The 13,161-nt window shown below is 46.0% G+C and overlaps 1 protein-coding gene across 2 annotated transcripts in view; it reads right to left on the bottom strand.

The window, feature by feature from the left end:
• LOC141073141 (uncharacterized) overlaps positions 1–13,161 on the bottom strand; it is a 98,332-nt gene that overhangs the window by 75,299 nt on the left and 9,872 nt on the right. Inside the window, exons 1-2 of one of the 2 annotated variants that reach the window (XM_073560507.1) lie at positions 8,668–9,014; positions 6,492–8,463 (exon numbers count right to left, since the gene is read on the bottom strand). In XM_073560507.1, coding sequence (XP_073416608.1) covers positions 6,492–8,463; positions 8,668–8,704 — 2,009 coding nt within the window. In that variant the 5' untranslated portion in view covers positions 8,705–9,014. Of the gene's footprint in view, positions 1–6,491; positions 8,464–8,667; positions 9,015–13,161 lie in introns of those variants that run through there. The other variant, XM_073560508.1, reaches the window with a different exon arrangement.

The raw sequence follows: 13,161 nt of genomic DNA, 5'->3' as shown, positions 1-13,161 counted from the left end.
TACCACTCCTCCTGTATATATACACTGCACAGTACCACTCCTCCTGTATATAGACACTGCACAGTACCGCTCCTCCTGTATATATACACTGCACAGTACCACTCCTCCTGTATATATACACTGCACAGTACCACTCCTCCTGTATCTATACACTGCACAGTACCACTCTTCCTGTATATATATACTGCACAGTACCACTCCTCCTGTATATATACACTGCACAGTACCACTCCTCCTGTATATATACACTGCACAGTATCGCTCCTCCTGTATATATACACTGCACAGTATCGCTCCTCCTGTATATATACACTGCACAGTACCACTCCTCCTGTATATATACACTGCACAGTACCACTCCTCCTGTATATATGCACTGCACAGTACCTCTCCTCCTGTATATATACACTGCACAGTACCGCTCCTCCTGTATATATATACACTGCACAGTACCGCTCCTCCTGTATATATATACACTGCACAGTACCGCTCCTCCTGTATATATATACACTGCACAGTACCGCTCCTCCTGTATATATATACACTGCACAGTACCGCTCCTCCTGTATATATACACTGCACAGTACCGCTCCTCCTGTATATATACACTGCACAGTACAGCTCCTCCTGTATATATACACTGCACAGTACCACTCCTCCTGTATATATACACTGCACAGTACCACTCCTCCTGTATATATACACTGCACAGTACCGCTCCTCCTGTATATATACACTGCACAGTATCGCTCCTCCTGTATATATACACTGCACAGTATCGCTCCTCCTGTATATATACACTGCACAGTACCGCTCCTCCTGTATATATACACTGCACAGTATCGCTCCTCCTGTATATATACACTGCACAGTACCACTCCTCCTGTATATATGCACTGCACAGTATCGCTCCTCCTGTATATATACCCTGCACAGTACTACTCCTCCTGTATATATACACTGCACAGTACCACTCCTCCTGTATATATACACTGCACAGTACCACTCCTCCTGTATATATACACTGCACAGTACCACTCCTCCTGTATATATGCACTGCACAGTATCGCTCCTCCTGTATATATACCCTGCACAGTACTACTCCTCCTGTATATATACACTGCACAGTACCACTCCTCCTGTATATATACACTGCACAGTACCACTCCTCCTGTATATATACACTGCACAGTACCTCTCCTCCTGTATATATACACTGCACAGTACCGCTCCTCCTGTATATATACACTGCACAGTACCACTCCTCCTGTATATATACACTGCACAGTATCGCTCCTCCTGTATATATACACTGCACAGTATCGCTCCTCCTGTATATATACACTGCACAGTATCGCTCCTCCTGTATATATACACTGCACAGTACCACTCCTCCTGTATATATACACTGCACAGTACCACTCCTCCTGTATATATGCACTGCACAGTATCGCTCCTCCTGTATATATACACTGCACAGTACCACTCCTCCTGTATATAGACACTGCACAGTACCACTCCTCCTGTATATATACACTGCACAGTACCGCTCCTCCTGTATATATACACTGCACAGTACCGCTCCTCCTGTATATAGACACTGCACAGTACCACTCCTCCTGTATATATACACTGCACAGTACCACTCCTCCTTTATATATACACTGCACAGTACCCTCCTCCTGTATATATACACTGCACAGTACCACTCTTCCTGTATATGTACACTGCACAGTACCGCTCCTCCTGTATATATACACTGCACAGTACCGCTCCTCCTGTATATATACACTGCACAGTACCGCTCCTCCTGTATATATACACTGCACAGTACCACTCCTCCTGTATATATACACTGCACAGTACCACTCCTCCTGTATATATACACTGCACAGTACCACTCCTCCTGTATATATACACTGCACAGTACCCCTCCTCCGGTATATATACACTGCACAGTACCCCTCCTCCTGTATATATACACTGCACAGTACTGCTCCTCCTGTATATATATACACTGCACAGTACCACCCCTCCTGTATATATACACTGCACGGTACCGCTCCTCCTGTATATATACACTGCACAGTATCGCTCCTCCTGTATATATACACTGCACAGTACCGCTCCTCCTGTATATATACACTGCACAGTACCGCTCCTCCTGTATATATACACTGCACAGTACCGCTCCTCCTGTATATATACACTGCACAGTACCGCTCCTCCTGTATATATACACTGCACAGTACCACTCCTCCTGTATATATACACTGCACAGTACCACTCCTCCTGTATATATACACTGCACAGTACCACTCCTCCTGTATATATACACTGCACAGTACCGCTCCTCCTGTATATATACACTGCACAGTACCCCTCCTCCTGTATATGTACACTGCACAGTATCGCTCCTCCTGTATATATACACTGCACAGTACCGCTCCTCCTGTATATATACACTGCACAGTACCGCTCCTCCTGTATATATACACTGCACAGTATCGCTCCTCCTGTATATATACACTGCACAGTATTGCTCCTCCTGTATATATACACTGCACAGTACCACTCCTCCTGTATATATACACTGCACAGTACCGCTCCTCCTGTATATATACACTGCACAGTACCCGTCCTCCTGTATATATACACTGCACAGTACCCCTCCTCCTGTATATATACACTGCACAGTACCACTCCTCCTGTATATATACACTGCACAGTATCGCTCCTCCTGTATATATACACTGCACAGTACCACTCCTCCTGTATATATGCACTGCACAGTATCGCTCCTCCTGTATATATACCCTGCACAGTACTACTCCTCCTGTATATACACTGCACAGTACCGCTCCTCCTGTATATAGACACTGCACAGTACCACTCCTCCTGTATATATACACTGCACAGTACCACTCCTCCTGTATATATACACTGCACAGTACCACTCCTCCTGTATATAGACACTGCACAGTACTACTACTCCTGTATATACACTGCACAGTACCGCTCCTCCTGTATATAGACACTGCACAGTACCACTCCTCCTGTATATATACACTGCACAGTACCACTCCTCCTGTATATATACACTGCACAGTACCACTCCTCCTGTATATATACACTGCACAGTACCACTCCTCCTGTATATATACACTGCACAGTATCGCTCCTCCTGTATATATACACTGCACAGTACTACTCCTCCTGTATATACACTGCACAGTACCGCTCCTCCTGTATATAGACACTGCACAGTACCACTCCTCCTGTATATATACACTGCACAGTACCACTCCTCCTGTATATATACACTGCACAGTACCACTCCTCCTGTATATAGACACTGCACAGTACCGCTCCTCCTGTATATATACACTGCACAGTACCACTCCTCCTGTATATATACACTGCACAGTACCACTCCTCCTGTATATATACACTGCACAGTACCACTCTTCCTGTATATATATACTGCACAGTACCACTCCTCCTGTATATATACACTGCACAGTACCACTCCTCCTGTATATATACACTGCACAGTATCGCTCCTCCTGTATATATACACTGCACAGTATCGCTCCTCCTGTATATATACACTGCACAGTACCACTCCTCCTGTATATATACACTGCACAGTACCACTCCTCCTGTATATATGCACTGCACAGTACCTCTCCTCCTGTATATATACACTGCACAGTACCGCTCCTCCTGTATATATATACACTGCACAGTACCGCTCCTCCTGTATATATATACACTGCACAGTACCGCTCCTCCTGTATATATATACACTGCACAGTACCGCTCCTCCTGTATATATATACACTGCACAGTACCGCTCCTCCTGTATATATACACTGCACAGTACCGCTCCTCCTGTATATATACACTGCACAGTACAGCTCCTCCTGTATATATACACTGCACAGTACCACTCCTCCTGTATATATACACTGCACAGTACCACTCCTCCTGTATATATACACTGCACAGTACCGCTCCTCCTGTATATATACACTGCACAGTATCGCTCCTCCTGTATATATACACTGCACAGTATCGCTCCTCCTGTATATATACACTGCACAGTACCGCTCCTCCTGTATATATACACTGCACAGTATCGCTCCTCCTGTATATATACACTGCACAGTACCACTCCTCCTGTATATATGCACTGCACAGTATCGCTCCTCCTGTATATATACCCTGCACAGTACTACTCCTCCTGTATATATACACTGCACAGTACCACTCCTCCTGTATATATACACTGCACAGTACCACTCCTCCTGTATATATACACTGCACAGTACCACTCCTCCTGTATATATGCACTGCACAGTACCTCTCCTCCTGTATATATACACTGCACAGTACCGCTCCTCCTGTATATATACACTGCACAGTACCACTCCTCCTGTATATATACACTGCACAGTATCGCTCCTCCTGTATATATACACTGCACAGTATCGCTCCTCCTGTATATATACACTGCACAGTATCGCTCCTCCTGTATATATACACTGCACAGTACCACTCCTCCTGTATATATACACTGCACAGTACCACTCCTCCTGTATATATGCACTGCACAGTATCGCTCCTCCTGTATATATACCCTGCACAGTACTACTCCTCCTGTATATATACCCTGCACAGTACCGCTCCTCCTGTATATATACACTGCACAGTATCGCTCCTCCTGTATATATACACTGCATAGTACCACTCCTCCTGTATATATACACTGCACAGTACCACTCCTCCTGTATATATACACTGCACAGTACCGCTCCTCCTGTATATATACACTGCACAGTACCACTCCTCCTGTATATATACACTGCACAGTACCACTCCTCCTGTATATATGCACTGCACAGTATCGCTCCTCCTGTATATATACACTGCACAGTACCACTCCTCCTGTATATAGACACTGCACAGTACCACTCCTCCTGTATATATACACTGCACAGTACCGCTCCTCCTGTATATATACACTGCACAGTACCGCTCCTCCTGTATATAGACACTGCACAGTACCACTCCTCCTGTATATATACACTGCACAGTACCACTCCTCCTTTATATATACACTGCACAGTACCCTCCTCCTGTATATATACACTGCACAGTACCACTCTTCCTGTATATGTACACTGCACAGTACCGCTCCTCCTGTATATGTACACTGCACAGTACCGCTCCTCCTGTATATATACACTGCACAGTACCACTCCTCCTGTATATATACACTGCACAGTACCACTCCTCCTGTATATATACACTGCACAGTACCACTCCTCCTGTATATATACACTGCACAGTACCACTCCTCCTGTATATATACACTGCACAGTACCCCTCCTCCGGTATATATACACTGCACAGTACCCCTCCTCCTGTATATATACACTGCACAGTACTGCTCCTCCTGTATATATATACACTGCACAGTACCACCCCTCCTGTATATATACACTGCACGGTACCGCTCCTCCTGTATATATACACTGCACAGCACCACTCCTCCTGTATATATACACTGCACAGTACCACTCCTCCTGTATATATACACTGCACAGTACCACTCCTCCTGTATATATACACTGCACAGTACCACTCCTCCTGTATATATACACTGCACAGTACCACTCCTCCTGTATATATACACTGCACAGTACCACTCCTCCTGTATATATACACTGCACAGTACCACTCCTCCTGTATATATACACTGCACAGTACCCCTCCTCCTGTATATATACACTGCACAGTACCACTCCTCCGGTATATATACACTGCACAGTACCACTCCTCCTGTATATATACACTGCACAGTACCACTCCTCCTGTATATATACACTGCACAGTACCCCTCCTCCTGTATATATACACTGCACAGTACCACTCCTCCTGTATATATACACTGCACAGTACCACTCCTCCTGTATATATACACTGCACAGTACCCCTCCTCCGGTATATATACACTGCACAGTACCACTCCTCCTGTATATATACACTGCACAGTACCGCTCCTCCTGTATATATACACTGCACAGTACCGCTCCTCCTGTATATATACACTGCACAGTACCACTCCTCCTGTATATATACACTGCACAGTACCGCTCCTCCTGTATATATACACTGCACAGTACCGCTCCTCCTGTATATATACACTGCACAGTACCACTCTTCCTGTATATATACACTGCACAGTACCGCTCCTCCTGTATATATACACTGCACAGTACCACTCTTCCTGTATATATACACTGCACAGTACCACTCCTCCTGTATATATACACTGCACAGTACCACTCCTCCTGTATATATACACTGCACAGTACCACTCCTCCTGTGTCTTCGCTGATGGAGCCCTAGTGACTTGGTTTCCCTTCCATAGACTTCCCCGGGTGGGCTCCCTCTACCACCATCCACTATGCTCCATCACTCACCTTGAGCCGTTGCCGTAGTGAATCACCAGTGATCGCCCGAGGATGGAGTGTGGCCCAGACAGCGGGAAGTTCATGTCGGTGTACTGCTTGGTGACATTTTCTTGGTCATGTAACGACCCCCTCCGACCGCTGATATCCCCCACCTCATACTCGTCATCTGTTCCATTACCCGCTGATGGAGATGAGGACATGTCTACTCTAAAAGGATTAAAGTGCCCTCTGATTAGAGCGTTGGAACATGGATTGTCTAGAGCTCCATTCACTGGAAGAAGATGGATGTGGAACCCCCCAGCGAGGCTCTGTAGTCCACTCAAACTAATCTGAACTGAGGTTGGGTCAAATTCAGAGGCTTGTGAAGCTTGTAGTTCCCCCTGAGCATTGCCGCCACCAAACCAGGCACCCGTCCGTCCCTCTTTTATGCGCTGAAGGAGGATGTTGGCACAGGCGATACGTGTTGTCGTGCCATCTGCTCCATGAACAACCAAAGATCGTCCAATGATGGAGTTGGAACCACCAAGAGATGATGATGTGTCAGTAAAGACATATCTGGCTGGACTGGACGTATAGAAGGAGATGGGTTGGTGTTTGGAGGAATAGTCTCCCGCCTCGCACCTCAGAGGGTGCTGTGACCTGCACTGGTCACTGTAGTTTTGGTTGACAGGTACATTGTATGGGTTGAAGTGTCCCCCAGCGTTGGCGCAGACTTCAGATTCTGTGAGGAGAGGATTGTTATGAATGTGCCAATTATGACCCCGACTGGCATTGTCAGAACCATGAGAAAGCTCCACATAGATGGAGAGGTCACCATAAGGATCGTTCAACGCCTGCTGGAACATGACTCTACCCATCACTCCTTTCCGAAAGACCACTGTGGCTCTTATGGCTTCTCCTTCTGGTTGTATGGTGCCACAGGCGAGCGCTTTGCCACCCATCTCCGATAGAACCACGGAGCGGCCAATGATACTGTGATTACCGAACATTGGCAGATTTTGGTCAACTAGAGTAGCCATAACCTTCTCTTCACCTTGAATTGTGCCATGACGGCCGCTCAAGTTTCCCATCGGCCAGGAGTTGTGACCACTTGGAGCAGACGTAAACTGACTGTTGATATCCAAGGGATTCCAGAGATTCCCAGTGCTTGCTGTGGTGCATACGTCCTGCTTGGATGTCTGCCATGGAAGTATGGGAAGAGAATGAATTCCATAGTGGACAGTGCGCCTGAGGAGGCCCCATAGGTTGACAGATACGTGGGTTGGGTGGAAAGGAGACTCCTGCCTGAATGTAAAGCTCCCATTGACTCCCAGCATGCTGATGGGTGCAGATGACACTTTTGGGGTCATGTTCCTTATCTCTGCGCACACCCATCGCTCATTATACTTTACCAGAAGGAATGGCATCATAGGGACATCACTCAATTCTACGCGGCTCTTGATAAAGTCTTGGCCACTGCCAAGTCTAACACTGCCCAAAATATGACCAGCATCTATATGGCACGAACTGGAGAACAGGACCGAGGCATTGGATGTAGGAATCTCTTCCATCATGGCCAACTCCAGCACGGCCAAGATTGCGTTCTCTGCCAATGACTGGAGGAAGATTGCCTGGCCGATGATGAAGGAGTGGAGCTTGGCTTGCCACGTGCGCTGGGACTCATCTAGGAGATTGGCACATGTCCTCAGGCCACAGGACTGAAGAGCCAGCGATCGTCCGTCCCATCTCATCTCTCTGTTTATGACCATTTGTCCGGCTCCGGGCATAGTGAGATCATACTGAGCGCTACCAATGATCTTCTCATCACAGGGATCACGCGAAGCCCCATACACCACCGGAAACTCATGGATGGAAATGTGGACAGAGCCACATGTGCCCGTCAGGTTGGTGTGGACAATCCTGGTGTTGGTGGTGATTGAGATGGTGCCGGCTGTGCCGATCATGTGGATTTGAGCTGTTAAATCTCGCTGGGACTCAGAACCTGAAAAGAAAATGACGGAAAACGATAAAATGAGTGATCCGGGCCTGACTCCGAAGTGTTTACACAGGATTACACATTCACCAGGGTCTGAACTCTGGTCACGCTGGTGGTGGGCAGGTGACGCTTATTACCCCGCACCCACCAAGTTAATTATGGCTGCATACTTCTCATCCCCTGGACCACTTACTGGCATCGGTCACTCACCGTGCAGCAGCATGGCAGCGATCACCAGGAGCAGCATTCTGGGCACCGCTGCTCCTCGCTCTCTAGATGAAGATGTGACAAGTTCTGCTGCACGAGCTCCGCCGCTCACTTCCTTACACTCATCCACTCAGCGAGACAATGGGCAGCGTTCACGAAAGAAGGATTAACCATTACTGGTCTGCAAACTAGTAAATGAGAGTCACCAAGAGGAGTGTCCATCATGTCAACCTATCACCTATCACCTGCACTGAAGAAGAGCGAGCGATCTATGGCAGCGGTGCCACCTGCTGATATGGAGAAGAGCGAGTGATCTATGGCAGCGGTGCCACCTGCAGATATGGAGAGGAGTGAGCGATCTATGGCAGCGGTGCCACCTGCAGATATGGAGAAGAGCGAGCGATCTATGGCAGCGGTGCCACCTGCAGATATGGAGAGGAGCGAGCGATCTATGGCAGCGGTGCCACCTGCAGATATGGAGAAGAGCGAGCGATCTATGGCAGCGGTGCCACCTGCAGATATGGAGAGGAGCGAGCGATCTATGGCAGCGGTGCCACCTGCAGATATGGAGAAGAGCGAGCGATCTATGGCAGCGGTGCCACCTGCAGATATGGAGAGGAGCGAGCGATCTATGGCAGCGGTGCCACCTGCAGATATGGAGAAGAGCGAGCGATCTATGGCAGCGGTGCCACCTGCAGATATGGAGAGGAGCGAGCGATCTATGGCAGCGGTGCCACCTGCAGATATGGAGAAGAGCGAGCGATCTATGGCAGCGGTGCCACCTGCAGATATGGAGAGGAGCGAGCGATCTATGGCAGCGGTGCCACCTGCAGATATGGAGAAGAGCGAGCGATCTATGGCAGCGGTGCCACCTGCAGATATGGAGAGGAGCGAGCGATCTATGGCAGCGGTGCCACCTGCAGATATGGAGAAGAGCGAGCGATCTATGGCAGCGGTGCCACCTGCAGATATGGAGAGGAGCGAGCGATCTATGGCAGCGGTGCCACCTGCAGATATGGAGAAGAGCGAGCGATCTATGGCAGCGGTGCCACCTGCAGATATGGAGAGGAGCGAGCGATCTATGGCAGCGGTGCCACCTGCAGATATGGAGAAGAGCGAGCGATCTATGGCAGCGGTGCCACCTGCAGATATGGAGAAGAGCGAGCGATCTATGGCAGCGGTGCCACCTGCAGATATGGAGAGGAGCGAGCGATCTATGGCAGCGGTGCCACCTGCAGATATGGAGAGGAGCGAGCGATCTATGGCAGCGGTGCCACCTGCAGATATGGAGAAGAGCGAGCGATCTATGGCAGCGGTGCCATCGGGAGCTGAGTATATTTTTTATTTTAACAGACTCTAGAATACCCAATGCAATAGAATCGGGCCACCATCTAGTGTATTATACTCCTGTTACACCCGGAGCTGCTGTCACTGTTCTGCTGTTACCTAATGTATTGTACTCCAGTTACACCCAGATCTGCAGTCACTGTTCTGCTGTTATCTAATGTATTGCACTCTAGTTACTCCCAGAGCTGCAGTCACCATTCTGCTCTTACCTAATGTATTATTCTCCTGTTACAGCCAGAGCTGCAGTTATTGTTCAGATCTTACCAAATGTATTGTACTCAAGTTACACCCAGAGCTGCAGTCACTGTTCTGCTTTTACCTAATGTATTGTACTCCAGTTACAACCAGATCTGCAGTCACTGTTCTCCTGTTACCTAATGTACTCCTGTTACACCCAGAGCTGCAGTCACTTTTCTGTTGTTATCTAATGTATTGTACTCCAGTTACACCCAGATCTGCAGTCACTGTTCTGCTGTTATCTAATGTATTGTACTCCAGTTACACCCAGAGCTGCAGTCACTGTTCAGATCTTACCTAATGTAGTGTACTCCAGTTACACCCAGATCAGCCGTCACCGTTCTGCTCTTACCTAATGTATTATACTCCTGTTACAGCCAGAGCTGCAGTCACTGTTCTGCTTTTACCTAATGTATTGTATATGTACAGGACTGTGCCTGTGTAATGAGCCACGAAGCAGTGATACCTTTAACGGCTGTAATGTGCCTGTACAATAAGCGATGCTGCCACGTTGCCGCGACGACTAAGTGACTGTCGCTGATTAGTCGCGGCAGTTAGGCCATGACCAATCAGCAAGGTGGGATTTCGGTTATAGACAGACATAAGAGAATTATATATATATATATACAGGGGGCTCTCCGGTCAGTGTATATATATATATATATATATATATATATACAGGGGACTCTCCGGTCAGTGTATATATATATATACAGGGGACTCTCCGGTCAGTGTATATATATATATACAGGGGGCTCTCCGGTCAGTGTATATATATATATATACAAGGGGCTCTCCGGTCAGTGTATATATATATATACAGGGGGCTCTCCGGTCAGTGTATATATATATATACAGGGGGCTCTCCGGTCAGTGTGTATATATATATATACAGGGGGCTCTCCGGTCAGTGTGTATATATATATATATATACAGGGGGCTCTCCGGTCAGTGTGTATATATATATACAGGGGGCTCTCTGGTCAGTGTATACATATATATATATATATATACAGGGGGCTCTCCGGTCAGTGTGTATATATATATACAGGGGGCTCTCTGGTCAGTGTATACATATATATATATATATATACAGGGGGCTCTCCGGTCAGTGTGTATATATATATATATACAGGGGGCTCTCCGGTCAGTGTATATATATATATATATACAGGGGACTCTCCGGTCAGTGTATATATATATATACAGGGGACTCTCCGGTCAGTGTATATATATACAGGGGGTCTCCGGTCAGTGTATATATATATATATACAGGGGGTCTCCGGTCAGTGTATATATATATATACAGGGGACTCTCCGGTCAGTGTATATATATACAGGGGGTCTCCGGTCAGTGTGTATATATATATATATACAGGGGGCTCTCCGGTCAGTGTGTATATATATATATATACAGGGGGCTCTCCGGTCAGTGTATATATATACAGGGGGTCTCCGGTCAGTGTATATATATATATATATACAGGGGGCTCTCCGGTCAGTGTGTATATATATATATATATATACAGGGGGCTCTCCGGTCAGTGTGTGTATATATATATACAGGGGGCTCTCCGGTCAGTGTGTATATATATATACAGGGGGCTCTCCGGTCAGTGTGTATATATATATATACAGGGGGCTCTCTGGTCAGTGTGTGTATATATATATATATATATACACAGGGGGCTCTCCGGTGAGTGTATATATATATATACAGGGGGCTCTCCGGTCAGTGTGTATATATATATATATATACAGGGGGCTCTCCGGTCAGTGTATATATATATATATATACAGGGGGCTCTCCGGTCAGTGTGTATATATATATATACAGGGGGCTCTCTGGTCAGTGTGTGTATATATATATATATATACAGGGGGCTCTCCGGTGAGTGTATATATATATATATATACAGGGGGCTCTCCGGTCAGTGTATATATATATATATACAGGGGGCTCTCCGGTCAGTGTATATATATATATATATATTGTAGAAAAATATATACATATATATCTTCTTGCACGGTTGAGAATCAAAAAGTAAAAGCAATGTTGAGTTGAGGATAAAATAAATCTTGTTTTTAATTGTTCATTCAAAAAGTGATTACAAAAATGAAGAAAAGTAAGTTCATGACATGCAATAATTATTTGAAGAGAAAACGAGCATTGTTCTTACATATAGTCTTGAGCAGCTGTCCGGGTGTTCGAGAGTCTCAAGGGATATGAGATCTCCTGTACAAGAGTTAGACCGGCTTATATACTATTCTGACCTATAACCTACAACCACATATGGTGGCTTGCCACTATGTTCATAAGTTCTTCCATATTAAGTGAACCGTAGTTATTTTAACTATATGTATACAGTTATTTATGCATTACCTTAGTCTGAGATATTTAAGCCTAAAGTCTGAGATCTTTAGAACCATTCATTATCTCCAAATAGTCACATTTTGACAGCTTTGACAAGTGACCTATACATTTGACAAGAGAGACAGCTGTGTGAGCCAAGGAACTCAGAATAACTCAGTCACTTCTCTAAAGTAAGCAAAGCCTGTTAGCTAGATTCTGTATGAGAGAATTAATCCATATATTTTTTATTATAGAAATACTGATATTTTACATATATATACAGGGGGCTCACCGGTCAGTGTATATATATATATATACAGGGGGCTCTCTGGTCAGTGTGTATATATATATACAGGGGGCTCTCTGGTCAGTGTGTATATATATATATATATATACAGGGGGCTCTCCGGTCAGTGTATATATATATATACAGGGGGCTCGCCGGTCAGTGTGTATATATATATATATACAGGGGGCTCTCCGGTCAGTGTGTATATATATATATATATATACAGGGGGCTCTCCGGTCAGTGTATATATATATATATACAGGGGGCTC

Source organism: Dendrobates tinctorius, unplaced genomic scaffold (assembly GCF_039654945.1).
Source record: "Dendrobates tinctorius isolate UK_male_01 unplaced genomic scaffold, ASM3965494v1 ptg000297l, whole genome shotgun sequence".
NCBI lineage: Eukaryota > Metazoa > Chordata > Amphibia > Anura > Dendrobatidae > Dendrobates > Dendrobates tinctorius.
Note: the sequence above shows the minus strand (reverse complement) of the source record. Positions and strands in the feature narration are given on the sequence as shown.